The 20,969-nt window shown below is 43.3% G+C and overlaps 1 protein-coding gene across 1 annotated transcript in view; it reads right to left on the bottom strand.

Annotated features, from left to right (window-relative positions):
- Window positions 1–16,039: 16,039 nt before the first annotated feature.
- The window catches only part of LOC140188290 (cathepsin K-like), a 36,346-nt gene continuing 31,416 nt past the window's right edge, over window positions 16,040–20,969 (bottom strand). The window contains exons 7-8 of the mRNA XM_072244394.1: window positions 18,403–18,508; window positions 16,040–16,779 (exon numbers count right to left, since the gene is read on the bottom strand). Of these exons, the coding sequence (XP_072100495.1) occupies window positions 16,674–16,779; window positions 18,403–18,508 (212 nt within the window). The 3' untranslated portion in view covers window positions 16,040–16,673. The remainder of the gene's footprint in view (window positions 16,780–18,402; window positions 18,509–20,969) is intronic.

Raw genomic sequence — 20,969 nt, forward strand, 5'->3', positions numbered from 1 at the left:
TACCCAACAGAGGCAAGGACAGGATACTGACAATACAACCCAGCACCCACACTCGAACCCAGGGCCACTTATATTCCCAGCCCCAAGACGAGCATCACGTGCCTAAGATTAAGCCCAACAAAAACAAGGGGCAGCCAGAAGACCTGGAGTCCGGAGTCCACGGACCAGATCATGTACCAAAACGCAGACTTCACGGACTGGACCATGACATATATTTAAAGCAGAGGTTGATAGCTTCTTGGCTAGACAGTGTGTCAGAGTTTATGGGGAGAAGGCAGGAGAATGGGGTTGAGAAAGTTAATAAATTAGCCATGATGGAATGGTGGAGCAGACTCAATGGGCAGAGTGGTGTAAATCTACTCCTACAGCTTATGGTCTCTCTGTATATGTTGTATATTTGGATTTTCAGAAGGCCTTTGACAAGGTGCCACACATGAGGCTACTTAACAAGATAAGAGCCCATGGAATTACAGGAAAGTTACATACGTGGATAGAGCGTTGCCTGATTGGCAGGAAACAGAGAGTGGGAATAAAGGGATCCTATTCTGATTGGCTGCTGGTTACCAGTGGTGTTCCACAGGGGTCCGTGTTGGGGCCGCTTCTTTTTACATTGTACATCAACGATTTGGATTATGGAATAGATGGCTTTGTGGCTAAGTTTGCTGACAATACGAAGATAGGTGGAGGGGCCGGTAGTGCTGAGGAAACGGAGAGTCTGCAGAGAGACTTGGATAGATTGGAAGAATGGGCAGAAAAGTGGCAACTGAAGTACAATGTTGGAAAGTGTATGGTTATGCACTTTGGCAGAAAAAATAAACAAGCAGACTATTATTTAAATGGAGAAAGAATTCAAAGTTCTGAGATGCAACGGGACTTGGGAGTCCTCATACAGGATTCCCTTAAAGTTAACCTCCAGGTTGAGTCAGTAGTGAAGAAGGCGAATGCAATGTTGGCATTCATTTCTAGAGGAATAGAGTATAGCAGCAGGGATGTGATGTTGAGGCTCTATAAGGCGCTGGTGAGACCTCACTTGGAGTACTGTGGGCAGTTTTGGTCTCCTTATTTAAGAAAGGATGTGCTGACGTTGGAGAAGGTACAGAGAAGATTCACTAGAATGATTCCAGGAATGAGAGGGTTAACATATGAGGAACGTTTGTCCGCTCTTGGACTGTATTCCTTGGAGTTTAGAAGAATGAGGGGAGACCTCATAGAAACATTTCAAATGTTAAAAGGCATGGACAGAGTGGATGTGGCAAAGTTGTTTCCCATGATGGGGGAGCCTAGGACGAGAGGGCATGACTTCATGATTGAAGGGCGCCCTTTCAGAACAGAAATGCGAAGAAATTTTTTTAGTCAGAGGGTGGTGAATCTATGGAATTTGTTGCCACGGGCAGCAATGGAGGCCAAGTCATTGGGTGTATTTAAGGCAGAGATTGATAGGTATCTGCATAGCCAGGGCATCAAAGGTTATGGTGAGAAGGCGGGGCAGTGGGACTAAATAGGATAAAATGGATCAACTCATGATAAAATGGTGGAGCAGACTCGATGGGCCAAATGGCCTACCTCTGCTCCTTTGTCTTATGGTCTTATGGTCGTATGGTCTACATCAATCTTCTGACTGTCTCTATATGTCCTATTAAAACTAGATGTCACAAAGTGAATCACATCACATTTTTCTGGATTAAATTTTGTCTGTTAAGACTGCATCCAACTTTTCAGCTGATCTGTTCTGCTGTATCTTTAGACACCCACTTCACCATCTATGACTCCATCAATTTTTGTGTTATTTTCAGATCTATGAATCAGCCACCTATGCTCTCATCCAAGTCATGTGTATATATACCACAACATCAAAACGTCCTATCAGTAATCTCTGTGGCACACCACTTGTTGTAGATTTCCAGTCATAAAACCACCCATCTACCATTACTCTCTCCATTCTGTCACCTACCCAATCATGGACCCAGGTTTGCCGACACATCTCCGATCCCTTGTGCCTTAACATTCCGGACCAGGTTACTATCAGGACCTCGTCAAAAACTTTACTGAAGTCCATGTAAACCACACCTTCCCCTCTGCCTTCATCAGTTTTCTTACTTACATCCTCAAAAGGCATGGTAGCATAGTGGTTAGTTCAATGCTTTACAGTACGGGCGACCTGGGTTCAATTCCTACCACTGCCTGTAAGGAGTTCGTACATTGCCCCATGGGTTTCCTCCCACAGTCCAAAAACATACCGATTGGTAAGCTAATTGGTCATTGTAAATTGTCCCATGGTTAGGCTGGGGTTAAATCAGAGCTTGCAGCTTGAAGGGCCTATTCTACACTGTATCACAATCAATCAATAAATACATACATACATACATACATGCATAGATCAATCAATCAGATTTGCAAGACATAATCTCCCCTACATAAAACATGGTGACTCATCCTAATCTGCACCTGGCTTTGTAAGTGAATGATGCTGTTGCCATTGCAGAGATCTGGTAGTGTGAGGGACAGGATTGGCAACTCATGCCTGGGTTTCGTTGATTTAGATGTGATGGGGTGGGTAATGAGGTGGAGGGGTTGCAGTAGTGATTTGGGAGAATGTCATGGCAGTACTCAGAGAGGACACACTGGAGGAACCATCCACAGAGTCGTTTGGGTGGAGTTCAGAAACAGCACAAGTACAATTACACTGATGAGGTTATATTATAGGTCCCACAACAGCCACCGTGATGGAGAAACAGATATGAGGACAGATTATGGAAAAGTACAGAAACAACAGGGTTGTCATCGTGGGGGACTTTAACTTCTGTGGTATTGATTCTTTAATACATGAAGCTCAGAAAAGGAGGATGTCTTCAATGCATCCAAGAGGGGTTCTTGAAACAGTTTGTGGGTTGTCCATCTAGTAGTGAGAATGTACACGAGTGGTCCTAATTTTAGTCAGGAGGGAAAAGGAAACATGCATCAGGTTTAGGAAGCAAAAATCAGATTGGACCTTTGTGGAATATAAAGGTAGCAGGAAAGTGCTCAGACAGGCAATTATAAAAGGCCACAAGGGGCCACAATGTCCTTAGGCAGCAGGGTCAAGGATAATCACAAGGCATTTTGTACTTGTGTTAAGAAAGAGATGATAACTAAGGGGAGGGTAGGTCCACTCAAGGATAAGGAAGGGAACTTGTGCTTGGAGTCAGAGCAAGTGGCAAGGTAGTAAATGAGTACTTTGTTTCAGTATTGACCTGGAAGGATGAACTGGAGGACAGTGAGGACAAAGTGGAGCGTGCTAATCTGCTGGGCCATTTGAGGTTTGGAAGGCAGCACTTGGTCTTCTGAAAAACATCAAGATGGATGGGTCCCCCGGGCCTGATGGCAAATATCCCAAAATATCGAAAGAAAGCAAGTGAGGAGCTTGCTGGCCCTTTGACAAGGATCCCTGTGCCCTCATTATCAACAGGCAGGGACCTGGAGGACTGGAGAGCCACAAATGTTGTGCTTTTGTCTGAGAGGGGAAATAGGGATAATCCAGGTAACTACAGGCCAGTGAGCCTCATGTCAGTGGTAGGGAAGTATTGAAGAAGATACTGAAAGGCAGGTTTATGCACATTTGGAAAGACATGGCCTGCTTAGGGACATTCAACATGTCTTTGTGCATGGCAGGTCATACCTTACAAATGATTGAGTATTGTCAGGAGGTAACAAAACTCTTGCTGATAGTAAGGCAGTGCAAGTTCTCTACAGTGAGCCATTTGATAAAGTCCCCCGTGGTAGATTAGATTAAAATATAAAGGGTTAATTGCAAGTTTAGATTCGGAAATGGTTTGCCCATAGAATACAGAGAGTAGAGGTGGAAGGCAATTTTTTTCTGGCTGAGGGTCAATGACCAGTGGTATTCTCCAAGCATTGGTGTGGGGAACTCTGTTTTGTGAATATATATCAATAATTTGGATGAAAATGCAGATGAGTGGATTAGCATGTTTGCGGATGGCACCAAGATTGGTGGAGTTGTGGACAGTTTTAAGAACTATCAAAGAACGCAGTGGGATATAATAAAAGAAGTGGTAATAAAGTTTAATCCAGGCAACTGTGAGTGTTGCCCATCGGGAGGTCAAATGGAAGGAGAAAACATACAGTTAATGGTGCTCTCCTTAATAGCATTGAGGCACAGAGGAATCATGGGACATAGGTCCATAGTTCACCGGAAGTGGCTGTGAAAGGGATAAAGTGTATGGCATACTTGCCTTCATGGGTGGAGGTGTTGAGTACAAGAGTAAGGAAATCACCCTCCAGCAATATATAACTTTGTTCAGACTGCATTTAGACTCTGGATGCCACATTGTAGGAAATCTGTGGACATTGTGGGAAAAGTTCAGAAAAGGCCTATCACTGCCTGGATTAGAAGGTGCAAGCCGTAAGGAAACTTTGGACACACTTTCTTTGCTCTCCCTAAGGCATCAGAGGCTGAAGAGAAATCTGATAAAAGTTTTTAGAATTACAAGAGGCATAGACAGTATAAATGTTTTTTTTATGCAGAGAATACAAGGTGCCTGGAATGGGTTACCAGGGACAGTAGTGGAATCAGGCAGTCTGCTGGAGTTTAATATGAAGAGAATGGAGGGATATAGATTGTACACTGGAGGAGGAAATTTAGTATAAATTAGCATCAAGATTGACACAGAATTGTGGGCTGAATGGCCTGTCTAGTGTTGCATGTTCTTTCTTTTCTTTCTTTCTTTTTCAATCTTTGTATTAGTTTCATAATGATAAACACAACATAGTATTGATACAAAGTTATTGGGATTACATTGTTGTAACTAACATATTTTAAATATAAACCCAGTTAACACACGGGTATTAAACCTCCCAATCATACAGGATACAAATATAATATACAAATTTTTTTTTAAATATAACATGGAAAAGGAAAAAAATGTACACCCCAAAAGAGAAACTAACCTAAACAATACTACTAAACTAAACTAAAAAAGAAAGACATGGGCTGTTATGTATATCAAAAAAAAGAACCATTAGTGTCGTCGACTCCACTCCTCTCGACACGTATTAAAAAGAAATAGAATATGTTTGGAAAAGGTCAAATTACATCCTATGGAAGTGTTGAATAAATGGTCTCCAAGTCTTTTCGAATTTAATAGAGGGATCATAAATAACACTGCTAATTTTTTCTAAGTTTAAACACAACATAGTTTGAGAGAACCAATGAAATATGGTGGGAGGATTGATCTCTTTCCAATTCGGCAAAATGGATCTTCTAGCCTTTAATGTAAGAAATACGACGATCCGACGAGGCAAAGAGGTTAAATGATTTGGTTCTATCATTGATAACCCAAAAATTGTGGTAATAGGGTGAGGTTATAAATCAATATTCAGAACAGTTGAAATAATATCAAAAATATCTTTCCAGTATTTTTTCAAAGAAGGACATGACCAAAACATATGAGTTAAAGAAGCTATCTCAGAGTGACATCTATCACATACAGGATTTACATGAGAGTAATAATGAGCTAATTTATCCTTAGATATATGAGCCCTATGTACAACTTTAAACTGTATCAATGCATGTTTAGCACATATAGAGAATGAGTAAACTAATTGAAGAATTTTTTCCCATTTTTCAATCGGTAAAGTAAAGTTCCCTTTCCCAATCAGTCTTAACTTTATTAGATACGTCTGAACATATTTTCATAATTATATTATAAATAGTTGCTATTATATAGGATTTAAATCTAATTTTTTTTCCAAAATACCCGTTGAATATAAATTCGGGAAGGTAGGAAGAACAGTATTTAAAAGTTTCTGATCTGTGAATATCTTGTATGTTCTATAAATGCTGTTCCACAGAAATTGTTTTATTTGGAGACTAATCAGGCTGCCTTACTCCACAAGCTCTACGTTTACCCAGTGAGCCTCAGAAGGAGCTCAATACATCACAGCCTAGTGAATGCTTTAGTAAATAGACAAAGGATGAAATACCTTTAATACAATTACAGCTTGATAGGTGGAACTGCAGGAGAACGTCTGGTGGTGCTGTAGGTAGAGACACCAGGGCATAGGCTCACAGACCCAGTGATCCGTATTCAATCTTGACCTCAGGTGTTGTCTGTGTGCAGTTTGCTTACTCTCGCACTCTGACTATGGGTCTCCTCCACATCACAAAGACATGCAGGTTAAAGAGTTTGTTGGCTGCTATGAATTGCCCCTGAGTGGTAGAGTTTGGGGTTATGAGAATATGGGAAGAGTAAAACAAAATGCAATTTTTGTAGAAAGAATGTAAATGGGTGGTTGAGGATCACTGTGGACTCGTAGGCTGAAGGGCCTGTTTGTGTGCAGTCCTTCCCTCTGTCTGACTCTGTCCTTGTTAATGACACTAGTGTCCAGCATTATACATGGATTTAAGGTCTGTATTAACACAACTCAAAGTACTTCATCCACTGTGAGTTACTATTTTACCAGTGCTACACAGTTAAGTGGCACTGTAACTTTGGTGCAGTGGTATTGAATCAAGACATAGTCAGGGGCTGTGTATTGTTTTATGACCTGCCTTTGGTGCTTGATGCTGAATATCCCACATTGGCTCCAAGCATTTAACTATCATACAAAAGGCTACAGTCGTCTGAAGCCAGCTGCTCAAGAAGTTAATTCACAAAATTTAGAACTCTCTTCTGAAATTGGGGAAGGGAGGATTTGGCTCAAGAGGATTCAGTGTGAAGAGGTTAAGTGGCCCAGGTGCTCGGAGTGAGAATAGGAACTATGAAAAGGCAGGACTCATTGATTGGTTAATTGAATGGCATTTTATCCAATTAGAGAAAAATAAGATTAACTGAAGTAGCCTTTTGAATTATAAATTGGGAGATTGGGGTGTGGATACCTTAGTTGAAGATGTTTTGTTGAAGGGGAATAGGTAAGGTTCATCTACGATGCTCAGCCTTAGTAATTGATTCAATGCTGGCAGGATAGCAGTGGAATGTCCCTCCTGCCAGATGTGGGAAGTCAGAGAACCTCTTCATCTCCATGATGACTACATCTGTGGGAAGTACACCCAGCTGAAGCTCCTGACAGACCAGAAACTGGCCCATTGGGAAGGCCGTTGCCATTACAGGCCCACTGGGGAAGCTGAGAATCTCAGAGATGAGACTCGAGGTGGTTGCATCCAGGGTACAGGCTTCAAATAGATAGGTGACTAAAATTAGACAGGAACCAGCAGAGGCTGATTGGGTGAGCCTATTAGAAGAGAAAGGAGCAACTTGCAAATGGGAGGCTTTTAAGAGCATGACAGCAAGTGTCCAGGAGCAGTTAAGAAAAATCCCAAGTTTTTAGAAATATATTAAAAATGAAAGGGGTGGCCAGGGAGAGTAGGTCCCTTTAGAAATCAGCAGAGCTCCCTATGTCTTGAGATTTTAAACAAATATTTCTCTTCAGTATTTACTGAGGAGAAAATCATGGTTGTTCAAGTGATAAGTGAAACAAGTAGAGATGTTTGAGGACAGGAAGGAGGTATTTTCAGCTGTACAGTCCATTAAGGTGGATAAATCCCCAGAGCCTGGCCAAGTGCATCCTCAGATAATAGACGAGTCTGAAAGATAATGTCCCACAGAATCCAGGGAGAGCTAGTCAGACATATTGAAAATTGGCTCAGAGATAGGAAGGTGGATGTTGAAGGTTGCTCCTCAGAATGGAGGCCAGTGACTAGTGGTGTGCTGTTGGGGTGGGAGGGGGGTAAGAGTTGGTGTTAGGACTCTTGTTATTTGGATATGAATGCACAAGGCTTGGTCTATAAGGTTGCAGATGACATTAAATTATGAAGCCTGTTTGATAGTGAAGAAGGTTGTTAATTGTGGATTACAATTGGATCCTAGTCAGTTAAGGAAGTGGACTGAGGAATGGCAAATGAATTTGCAGTATACTTAAGTGTGAGGTGATATGTTTCAGGAAGTCAAACCAGCGTAGGATTTGTACTATGAACTGTGGGCATTTGGGTGTGTAATGGCACAGAATGACCTGGAGTAAAAGTGCATAGCACATTGAAAGTGCCATCGCTGGTTGATGAGGTGGTGAAAAAGGTGTTCTGTACACTGGCCTTCAGCAGTCAGAGTACTGAGTAAAGGATTTGTAACATTATGTTGCAGATCTATGTTATTGGTGCAGCCACTGTGTACAGTTTTGTCACCCTGTTAAAACAAATGTGGTGAAACTAGAAAGGGTGCATGAAAGATTTGAGGATGATAAACACGTCAGTTCTAATGAAGGGTTCTGGCCTGAAACACCGACTGTTAATTCCTCTCCATAGATGCTGCCTGACCTGCTGAGTTCCTCCAGATTTTAAGAGTACAGCACAGAAACAGGCCATTCAGCCCACAAAGTTGTGCCTAGCCAATTCAATTAGTAATCAAATGGCCAACTAAGTTAATCCTCTCTCCCTACATAATGTCCATAGCCTTCCATTTTCCTCACATTCTTGTGCCTTTCTAAACATTTCTTAAGTCTCTAATGTATCTTTCTCTACCATCACCACAGGCAGTGCATTCCAGGCACCCACTGCTCTGTGTGTTTGTAAAAAAGAACAATTCTTACCCCTCACATCTTTGAAATTACCCCCTCTAACCTTAAACCTGTGCCCTCTGGTAATAGACATTTCAACCCTTTTTTTTTTAAAAAAAAAGATACTGTCTACTCTATCTATACCTCTCAATCTTGTAAACCTCTATCAGGTCTCCCCTCAGCCTCCACTGCTCTAGAGAAAACAACCCAAGATGGAAAAGACATGTAATAAGTACAATGTTACGATAGACATGGAGGGTTGCAATATGCAGGTAGATTGGGAAAATGACATTGGTGCTGGATCCCAAGAGAGGAAAATGGTAGAATGCCTGCCAGATGGCGCTTTAGAGAAGCTTGTGGTTGTGCCCACGAGAGGAATGGCATTTCTGGATTGGGTGTTATGTAATGATCCAAATTTGATTAGGGAACTGAAAGTAAGGTAACCCATAGGAGACGGTGATCATAATGTGATAGAATTCACCCTGAAGTTTGAGAAGGAGAAGCTAAAATCAGATGTATCAGTATCATAGTGAAGTAAAGGGAATTACAGAGGCATGAGAGAGGGGGTAGCCAAAGTTGAATGGAGTGGAATATGAGCAGGGATGATGGCAGATCAGCAATGGCTGGAGTTTCTGGGAGCAATTCATAAGGTGCTGGAAAGATGCCTCCCAAAGATAAAGAAGTATTTTAAAGGAAGGGCAAGGAAACCGTGGTTAACAGGGAAAGTCAAAGACAGCATAAAAGGAAATGGCAGGGCATTTAATTAAGCAATAATTACTGGGAAGTTAGAGGATTGTGAAGCTTTTAAAAACCATCAGAAGGCAACTAAAAAGCCATGAAGAGAGAAAGAATGAAATATGAAGTAAGCTAGCCAATAATTAATGAAGTTAGAACTGTGTATGTTGTCTACATGGATTTTAGTAAGGCATTTGATAAGGTCCCTCATGGGAGGCTAATCCAGAAAATTAGCATGGGGTCTGCGGCAAATTGGCTGTGTGGATCCAGAACTGGCTTGTGCAAAGAACATAGAATAGTACAGCACAGTACAGACCCTTCGTCCCACAATGTTGTGCCGCCCTCAAACCCTGCCTCCCATATAAGCCCCCACCTTAAATTCCTCCATATACCTGTCTAGTAGTCTCTTAAACTTCACTAGTGTATCTGCCTCCACCACTGACTCAGGCAGTGCATTCCACGCACCAACCACTCTCTGAGTAAAAAACCTTCCTCTAATATCCCCCTTGAATTTCCCACCCCTTACCGTAAAGCCACGTCCTCTTGTATCGAGCAGTGGTGCCCTGGGGAAGAGGCACTGGCTGTCCACTCTATCTATTCCTCTTAATATCTTGTATACCTCTATCATGTCTCCTCTCATCCTCCTTCTCTCCAAAGAGTAAAGCCCTAGCTCCCTTAATCTCTGATCATAATGCATACTCTCTAAACCAGGCAGCAACCTGGTAAATCTCCTCTGTACCCTTTCCAATGCTTCCACATCCTTCCTATAGTGAGGCAACCAGAACTGGACACAGTACTCCAAGTGTGGCCTAACCAGAGTTTTATAGAGCTGCATCATTACATTATGACCCTTAAACTCTATCCCTCGACTTATGAAAGCTAACACCCCATAAGCTTTCTTAACTACCCTATCTACCTGTGAGGCAACCTTCAGGGATCTGTGGACATGTACCCCAAGATCCCTCTGCTCCTCCACACTACCAAGTATCCTGCCATTTACTTTGTACTCTGCCTTGGAGTTTGTCCTTCCAAAGTGTACCACCTCACACTTCTCTGGGTTGAACTCCATCTGCCACTTCTCAGTCCACTTCTGCATCCTATCAATGTCTCTCTGCAATCTTTGACGATCTTCTACACTATCTACAACACCACCAACCTTTGTGTTGTCTGAAAACTTGCCAGCCCACCCTTCTACCCCCACATCCAGGTCGTTAATAAAAATCATAAAAATTAGAGGTCCCAGAACAGATCCTTGTGGGACACCACTAGTCACAATCCTCCAATCTGAATGTATTCCCTCCAACACAACCCTCTGCCTTCTGCAGGCAAGCCAATTCTGAATCCACCTGGCCAAACTTCCTTGGATCCCATGCCTTCTGACTTTCTGAATAAGCCTACTGTGTAGAACCTTGTCAAATGCCTTACTAAAATCCATATAGGTCACATCCACTGCACTACCCTCATCTATATGCCTGGTCACCTCCTCAAAGAACTCTATCAGGCTTGTTAGACACGATCTGCCCTTCACAAAGCCATACTGACTATCCCTGATCAGACCTTAATTCTCTAAATGCCCATAGATCCTATCTCTAAGAATCTTTTCCAAAAGCTTTCTCACCACAGACGTAAGGCTCACTGGTCTATAATTACCCAGAGTATCCCTACTATCTTTTTTGAACAAGGGGACAACATTCAACTCCCTCCAATCCTCCAGTACAATTCCCGTGGACAACGAGGACATAAAGCTCCTAGCCAGAGGCTCAGCAATCTCTTCCCTCACCTTGTGGAGCAGCCTGGGGAATATTCTGTCAGGCCCTGGGAACTTATCCGTCCTAATGTATTGTAACAACTCCAACACCTCCTCTCTCTTAATATCAACATGCTCCAGAACTTCAACCTCACTCATATTGTCCTCACCATCATCAGGTTCCCTCTCATTGGTGAATATCGAAGAGAAGTATTCATTGAGGACCTCGCTCACTTCCACAGCCTCCAGGCACATCTTCCCACCTTTATCTCTAATCTGTCCTACCTTCACTCCTGTCATCCTTTTTTCCTTCACATAAATAGTTAAATAAATAGGAAATAGTTCCATCCCGACACGCAGGACGGAAGCAAGGTTGCATTGTTCATTCCAATGACCAGCTGCTTGCGCTAATGCCGACCGGTTTAGCGAGCAGAGCAGCGGATACCCCTGCTGAAATCTGGAGGAAAACACACAGAGGATGCAGAGGGGGATCACAAAGTTGAGGAAAGAGGACCAGGTTGAGACAACAGAGACTTGTGGAGAAAGGAGTTCGGTGGGTAATAAAATGGCGAGTTCACGGCGCTAGCCAGGCGTCAGAGAACATTTCGGGAGTGCAGTGTTATGTGTTTCACTGGAACGGGTCTGCACGAGGACATACCCGATCAAAACTTCTCCATGGACGGCTTCCAGACCATTCCGGCTGACCAGAAGTGCACTGAGAGCGGTAAGCGTAAAGGAGTTGGGTGGTTATTGTTCTGGTTAACAACAGATGGTGCAATCCGGGTCATATTACGATCAAGGAACATGTTGTTGACCGGATATTGAACTTTTTACTGTTGGACTTTGGCCACATTCCACCGAGATTCAAACACTGGGCGGCACGGGAGGTCGTTCCTGCCTGTGGCCATCGAACTTGCAGCTCCTCCCGTGGAGGGTCAGACACCCTGAGTCAATAGACTGGTCCTGGACTTTTTTCCATCTGGCATAGTTTGCATTTTGTTGTTTGATTATGGTTTTTGTATTGCTATATTTATGCTCTATTCTTGGTTGGTGCGGCTGTAACGAAACCCAATTTCCCTCGGGATCAATAAAGTATATCTACCTATCTATCTATAACTGAAGAATGCCTTGGGGTTTTCCTTTACCCTACTCGCCAAGGCTTTCTCATGCCCCCTTCTTGCTTGTCTCAGCCCCTTCTTAAGCTCCTTTCTTGCTTCCCTATATTCCTCAATAGACCCATCTGATCCTTGCTTCCTAAACCTCATGTATGCTGCCTTCTTCCACCTGACTAGATTTTCCACCTAACTTGTCACCCATGGTTCCTTTACCCTACCATTCTTTATCTTCCTCACCGGGACAAATTTATCCCTAACATCCTGCAAGAGATGTCCAAACATCGACCACATGTCCATAGTACATTTCCCTGCAAAAATATCATCCCAATTCACACCCGCAAGTTCTAGCCTTATAGCCTCATAATTTGCCCTTCCCCAATTAAAAATTCTCCTGTGCTCTCTGATTCTATCCTTTTCCATGATAATGCTAAAGGCCAGGGAACGGTGGTCACTGTCCCCCAGATGCTCACCCACTGAGAGATCTGTGACCTGACCCGGTTTGTTATCTAATACTAGATCTAGTATGGCATTCCCCCTAGTCAGCCTGTCCACATACTGTGACAGGAATCCATCCTGGACACACTTAACAAACTCTGCCCCATCTAAACTCTTGGAACTAATCAGGTGCCAATCAATATTAGGGAAGTTAAAGTCACCCATGATAACAACCCTGTAATTTTTGCACCTTTCCAAAATCTGCCTCCCAATCTGCTCCTCTGTATCTCTGCTGCTACCAGGGGGCCTATAGAATACCCACAGTAGAGTAACTGCTCCCTTCCTTTTCCTGACTTCCACCCATACTGACTTAAGAGGATCCTGCTACATTACCCACCCTTTCTGTAGCTGTAATAGTATCCCTGACCAGTAATGCCACCCCTCCTCCCCTCCCCCCCATCCCTTTGAAAGCACTGAAATCCAGGAATATTGAGAATCCATTCCTGCCCTGGTGCCAGCCAAAGAAGACAGGGTAGTGGTTGAAGGGATATATTCGAACTGGAGATCTGTAATTAGTGAAGTTCCACAGTGATCTGTGCTGAGAACTCTGCTGTTTGTGATGTGTATGAATGACTTGGATGAAAATATAAATGGGAAAGTTAGTAAGTCTGTGAATGATACCAATATTGGTGGAGTTGTGGACAGTGTAGTCCACTGGAAAAGAATACAGCGTGCTGAAGATCAGTTGCAGATCAATTCCTATCCCAGTTCCCATTCCAATATGTCAGTCCATGGCCTCCTCTTTTGCCATAACAAGGCCACTCTTGAGGTAGGGGAGAAACAGCACTTATTCTGTCTGAGCAGCCTCCAGCCTGATGGTATGAACATCACTTTCTCCTTCCAGTAACTATTTTTTCACTCCCCTTCCCTCTCTCCTAGTCCCCACTCTGCCCTCTTTTTCTTCCTCTTTTGCCCTCACCTCTTTCTGGTGCCCCTCCTTCTTTCTTATCTCCCATGGTCCACCCTCCTCTCCTATCAGATTCCTTCTTCTCCAGCCCTTTCCCACCCACCTGGCTTCACCTATCACCTTCTAACTAGTCCTCCTTCCACTCGCCCCACCTTTTAATTCTAGCATCTCCCCCCTTCCTTCCCACTCCTGAAGAAGGGTCTCATTGACTGTTTATAGGTGCCATCTGATCGGCTGAGCTCCTCGTGCATTTTCTGTGTGTTACTCTGAATTCCCAGCATTTGCAGAATCTCTTGTGTTTACCTTTCAGACAGATCATGGTTGATAAAATTTAATCTAGGGGTTGAGACTAATGCAGGGTTGAAGGAATGTTGCACATGAACAAGAGACGTTCTGCATTAACAAACTTTATATAGAGTCTGTATTAACCATTACTTCATATAAACTCTATGAAGTCTTCTTACATGGGCATCATCACCACCAATTAACAACTATCTAATTCATTGAACAGATTACTGAGCATCGTTCATAGCTCCACGGAAGTGGTTACACAGGTTGATAAGGAGATTAAGAAGGAATATGGCACACTTACTATTAATAGTCAGGGCACTGAGTTCAAAACTCAGGAAGTTATATTGCAGCTTTCTAAAATGCTAGCTGGGCTGCATCTGGAGTATTACATACGGTTCTGGTTGCCCCACTATAGGAAGGATATCGAGGCTTTGGAGAGGGTGCAGAAGAGGTTTACAAGTTTGTCTAACCTCGTTATAGCACGTGCCCCCACAACCCGGTTACCGGTGGGAGGCCTGGATGCAACTCCCATCTGGGTCTCTTAACCCTTGCAGTTTCTTTACTCTACCCACAAGTGTTCTACATCTTTCAATCCTATGTCACTGCGTTATTGAGGATTTGATTTTTTTTACCCAAATAGTCACTCCACCCCCTATTCCTACCTGCCTGTCCTTTCAATCCATGGATGTTAAGACCCCAACCGTGATCTTCCTTCAGCCACAACTCAGTGATGCCCATGTCATACCTGCCAGTCTCTAACTGCACTACAAGATCAGTTACCTTATTCTGCACACTGTGTAAATTCAAATATAAGACTTCCAGTCCTATATTGATCACCCTTTTCAATGTTGGCCTCCTGTTAACTCATCCCTCTGACTGTAACTTTGTCCTATCATCTGCCTGTCCTTCCTCAGAGTTTTTTTTATATATACAAACTTCCCCTTTCTCAGCCCTATCATTCTGATTCCCACCCTCCTGTCAAATTAGTTTAAAACTTCCCAACAGCTCTTGCTAAACTGCCCACACGAATATTGATCCCTCTTAGGTTCACATGTTACCCATTCTCTTTGCACACAGATCATACCTTCCCAAAAAAAGACCCCAGTGATCCAGAAATCTGAGACTCTTTCCCCCCCACCCCCCCACCAACTCTTCAGCCAGGCATTCATCTGCCAATTCATCCCATTCTTGCCCTGACTGATGTGTGGCGCAGGCAGGAATCCAGAGATTACTACCCTGGATGTCCTGTTTTTCAGCTTTCTACCCAACTCCCTATATTCTCTCCAGGACCTCCTCCCTTTTTCTGCCCACGTTATTGGTACTAATATGTACCATGTCTTCCAGCTGTTCACCCTCGCCCTTTTGAATGCTGTGGACCCAGTGTGAGACTTCTCTGACTCTGACACCTGGGAGGCAACGTATCAGCCAGGTGTCTCTTCCATGCCCACAGAATCTGCTGCCCACTCCTCTAATTATGGAACCTTCTATCACTACTGTGCTCCTCCTCTTCCCCCTTCGCTTCTGAGCCACAAAGACAGACTCAATGCCAGAGATCAGGTCACTGCATCTTCACCTTGGTAGGTCATTCCCCCCAACATTATCCAAAGTGGTTGAGGGGAACAGCCTCAGGGTTACTCTGCACTGGCTGCCTACCCTGGAGGTGACCCTGGAAGGACTGTTTGTGGCCCTGAACGGAGGTAAGGGAGGAGGTAAATGGCCAGGTGTAGCATTTCTGTCGCTTGTATGTGCCGGATGGGAGATTAGTGAGGGAAGACAAATGAACAAAGAAATTAGAGAGGTCAATCCCTGTGGAATGCAGAAAGTGGAGAAATTCATTCTTCTCCAGCCCTTTACCTTTCCCATCCACCTGGCTATCACCTTCTAGCTAGTCCTTCTTCCCCTCCCCACCACCTTTTTTATTTCGGGCATCTTCCCCTTTCCTTTCCAGTCCTGAAGAACGGTCTCAGCCCAAAACATTGATTATTTATTAATCTTCATAGATGCTGCCTAACCCGCTGAGTTCCTCCAGCATTTTGTGTGTCGTTCTGTCTGAACCGTGCTGGAGTCTGAAGGGACCAGTTGACTAAGTGCTAATCCTGTTTTTGTACTGATGTGCTTGCGTCTTTGAACCCTTGCATTCTTGAGAGACATGGAGGTTGAAAAATTAAATGCAAGATTTAAAATCAGTCACCATGCTCTACACAATTTGGGTATTCACAGTCTGAGATGCGTTTATTATCGAAGTATGTTTGCAGTATACAGAGATTCGTCTTCTCCAGACAGCCATGAAGCAAAACCGTGGAAGCAATTCAAAAAAAAATATCGAAGTGCTGGTAGCTTAGTTGATCACTGGGAGCTGCTATTGGTGCAGTTAAATGACTGAAGAACCAGAACAGTTTGTGAGCTTTTCAGAGCAGAAGTTGCAGGGCTGCGAGCAAAATGTGGAATGGTGTATAATGATGGGATTGCTCCACTCAGAGTCAACTGGAGCCAAAGGGCCAAGTGGCTTTCTGTGTCAAGTTTTTCATCCAGGCTGCTCCCTTCAGGGGGAGGAGGATGAGGAGTACCCTGGTCAACAGGGTCTTGTCTCTGCTCGGAAGTAGTCACAGGAATTACATTATCAATAAGATTTGTTTATCATCCAATTCCAATCATCCGACAAGCATTGCATTCACTGTGTTCACAATTTAAACAGTAGTTTGATTTCCAGGAAAGACAGACGATGTTCATATCACCACACAAAATTGTAAACAAAGCAACAGTAAGCAAACCAGCAAGCTCTCTGTCTCACACCGTCACACGCAGAGGGTGAAGCACTTCCTGCATAACAGTGTGAGACTCAGTCCAGAATCACTGGAAAGACAGCATGTGTTACAATGCCACAATTGTTATCTCTATCTTTGGACATCAAAATGTAGCCTTGATTTCCCCATTGAGTGCTGTAGCTAGAAAATATTAAAGAAATGGCAAATTAGTAAACATGGCTTGTACTTAGTACTATTGTTGTAACAACTGCTGTGGTCAGTGCTTCCCTGAATACTCCTTTGAGGTCTGTGTACAGTCTAACTTCCTAAAAGTATTATTCTATATGAGCCTGTATTGTCCCTGATATACACAGTCCAGTATACACCGGAACACACATTATCCAATACACTACGTACACTGTCATGCAAGTACAGTTCAGCATACAACCTGTACACTGCCCTGTATTAATTATGTCCACTAAACTTGTCTATACATATACTGCTGAGAACATTGACGTCCACAGTCCTATATGTACATGCTGTGCACTACGCTATTGTTAGGCAAGTCTAGTACACCACCCTTCATATATACGCTCTCCAGTACACTCACATGTATACACTTGAAAGCTAAACTTTAAAGAGAGGAGCCCACAATATGAAAAAAATACTCTTCTGGCTTCAGGAGATTGGTTGCTCCTTCTAAAATAGATGCTGCAAGGAAGGAAATTGAACAGAGAGAAGTCCCGGAGATCAGGGAGACTTGGACAGGCTGATGGAGAATAGAGTCTGTAAAAGGCAAGAGCTTTAAATATGGGAGCCACAGTGCCCTGGTAAGGGTTTGCCCAGGATGTCTCTATGGGGATTAACAATGGAAGCAGAGTATAAATTCCTGCAACTGGTAGAAATTTATAGTGCACAATCAAGCCCTTGTCCTGCTCTGCCTGCTCCTGTGGTTTAAGGGAATGTACCCAACATTTCTTCCCCTTGGGGGTGGAATGGTCCTGAATCTTGAACAGAGTGACTGTGACCCTGAACGGCCCGGGCACATGGGTTCGAATTTGAGGGCCACTGGAGTCAGGGACTGTCCTGTGTAGACTTTGCTCCTAGGAGCACAGGTACCCAACAGATAAGAGAATTTGACGTTGTATGAGCAGCTGCTGGATATCATGTCGTGGTTATGCAACCACTGATGCCAGGCAGACAATCTCAGAACAGTGTTGATCATGGCTGGGGTCACCCATCTTCTAAAAACACTGCCCAAAAGAAGACAATGGCAAACCACTTCTGTAGAAAAAATTGCCAAGAATAGCCATGGTCATGGAAAGACCATGATCACCCACATCATATGACATGGCACAAGGAAGGGAAAATGGGGAAAAAAACATAGAATTAGTGTGAATGGGGCCTTGATGATTAGCAGAGACAGATTCATGTCACGCTGAATGACTATGATACTGCACCTCCACCCTCAGACACCCCCTGGGTTCTCTCTACCCAAAATTTCTTCACCTAACATACACTTGATGTCTAACTTTTCCTAAATCTGATGAAGGTTCATCGGCCAGTTTCTCTCTCCACTGCTGCTGCCTGACCTGCTGGGCATCTCTCCCATTCTCGGTTGACATCCAACCTACACTGTACCAAGCTGCAGTTCAGCGATGTAAATTAGATGTCAGTTTCCGAAAAAACAAATAGAAATTTCCCATCTCCTGCCACCCTTACCAACCTGCCAATATTTTCTTAAACATCCTTAAAAGTAATAATGAGCCAACATGGCAAGAGGATTTAAAGTATTCTTACTTAAATCTGATGCTGCGACTATACCTGTTTTTAACAATCCAGTAGTTCAGTCCATGTTCACTTCCATAGCCGACAACCAGCATCGCGTGACTCATGAGGTATGTCTGACAATTCGGTTCATAATAAATACCTGGAGAAAAATAACACACTCCTCAGCAAAATCTCAGCAGCAGTACTGTCTTCTTATTACAAAACTAAACTGAAACAGTTTCAGAATTTTTTTTAAAAGCTTTCAACTGCAGATTCCATTTTTATATCCATCTCAATGATTTGTGTGTGGGCTGTGGCTTTCTTCCCAGGGTCAGAGGGTGTGGGTTAGATTCACACCCCTAAAGTGTGATTTGGACTGATGCTATGGGCTTTGTACAGCTGTAACAAGACTTTGTCTGATTGGAACAGAGTCTCCACTGGTTCCAGCAAGTGGAAATCAAAGATCCCCAGTAGGTGATTGCCAGAAAAAGACATCCTTGCAGCTTCCCTGCCTACCAGCCTGCCCTGGAAATACATGGCTCTTCCTTTGTTATCACTGAGTCCAAATCCCGTACTCCCAACAGCACTGTAGCAACAGCAGCACCAAAAGGACCACAACAATTCACAAAAGCAGTTCACGACCATCTTCTGAAAGGTAATAAATGTGGCCTTGTTAGTGCCTATTGCTAATAAAGTCAGTACTAATTTCCCAGCAATGTACTATTGATAGAGTGGTTAATTATGTTAAAAAGAATGCAGCTAATACACTAGTTAGTGCCACTGCAAGTAGTAATGATGGCATAGAGACTAACTATGCCAAACAGACTTCATAGTGTCATCTGCTGACGAGCCATCTCGCACAGAATATCTTTCTTTCCCCTTAACTGTGGCTTCCCCTCTACCACAGCGGACAGAGCTGTAACCACATATCATCTATTTTTCCACACTTCTGCTCTCACCCCCTTCTCCTCCTGAGTTCTCCTCATTCTCACTTTCTGTCCCATCATCAACCACACTCAATGAATCATTCTTCATAAACTCAGCCAATTCCAAAAACAGATTTCAGCACCAAAGACGTATTCCTCTCCCTCACCTTTCAGTCTTTGTAGGGATCACTCCCTTTGTGGCTCTCTGGTCAGCTCTATGCTCCCTGCTCACCACATCCTGTCATACGGAGATTTTCCTTGCAGCCACAGCCAATGTATCACCTATCATTTCACTTTTCCCCTCCCCACCATCCAGGTACCCAAACGCTCTTCCCAGGTAAAGCAGTGGTTCACATCTAGTCTGGTATTCAGGCGACTCACCACCAACCACTGAATTATGGAGGGGCTGCATTCTCATCTATGTAAGAACTGGTTCTGCCTGCCTTGCTTTTCCTCTGTCTCCCACTTGGCTGACTCAGAATGTCCTTGTAACATAGAAACCTCACCAGCAGCACATTACAGTGTGAGGAGCTCAACTGATTTCAGCTAGAACATGACTTAACACCATCAGAGCAATTCCCTTTGTTCTACCTCTCTGTGCTTGGCAAAGAGAGAGAGTGTGAGTATATTGGCAGGTATGAAGTCATGGGCAACAACTAAGTCATGGCTGAAAAAAAGATCATAGTTGGGAGCTTAACATCCAAGTATACTCATTGTATTGAAAGGTCAGGCAGGCAAGCAGAGACTGTGGGGTGGCTGTTAGTAAAAAAAAAATAAATTAAATCCTCAGAAAATGTAGAATCTTTATGGGTAGAGTTAAGAAACTGCAAAGGCAAAAACACCCCGATGGAATTTATATATAGGTCTCTGAACAGTAGCCAGGATGTGCCATACAATTTACAATGAGAGGTGGAAAAGGCACGTTATAAGGACAATGTTATGATAGTCATGGGATTTCAATATGCAGGTAAAGTGGGGAAAATCATGTTGGTGCTAGGTCCCAAGGGAGGGATTTTGTAGGGCTTTTGAGGTGGCTTTTTGGATCAGCTTGTGATTGGAGCCCACTGGGGGTCGGGGGGAGGCAATTCTGGTCTGAGTATTGTGTCGTGAACCAGATTTGATTCGGGAGCTTAAGGAAAAAGAACACTTAGGAGGCAATGATCATGATAGAATTCATCCTGCAGTTTGAGAGGGAGAAGACAAAATCAAATACATCAATATTACAGTGGAAGAAAGGGAATTACAGAGGCATGAGAGAGGAACTAACCAAAGCTGACTGGAAGGGAACACCATCAGGGATGACAACAGAACAGCAATGGCTGGGAGCAACTTGGAAGGTACAGAATAGATGCTGTACATCCCAAAGAAGAAATATTCTAAAGGGAGAATGAGGCAACTGTGGCTGACAAGGGAAGTCAGAGGCCATATAATAGAGCAAAAATAGTGGGAAGTTAGTGGGTTTAGGAGCTTTTAAGAACCAACAGAAGACAATTTAAAAAGCGTTAAGGAGAGACAAGATGAAATATGAAGGTAGGCTAGGCAATCAATTTTTATAAAAATACCAGAAGTTTTTTCAGGTGTATAAAGAATAAAACAGAGATGAGAGTGGCTAGCAGAGCAGAAATGAGTTTAGTTGTTATTTCTAAGTAGAAGGGGCTTGGGAAGCTGAAAGGTCTGAGGGTCCATAAGTCAGAT

This window comes from Mobula birostris, chromosome 26, assembly GCF_030028105.1.
Source record: "Mobula birostris isolate sMobBir1 chromosome 26, sMobBir1.hap1, whole genome shotgun sequence".
NCBI lineage: Eukaryota > Metazoa > Chordata > Chondrichthyes > Myliobatiformes > Myliobatidae > Mobula > Mobula birostris.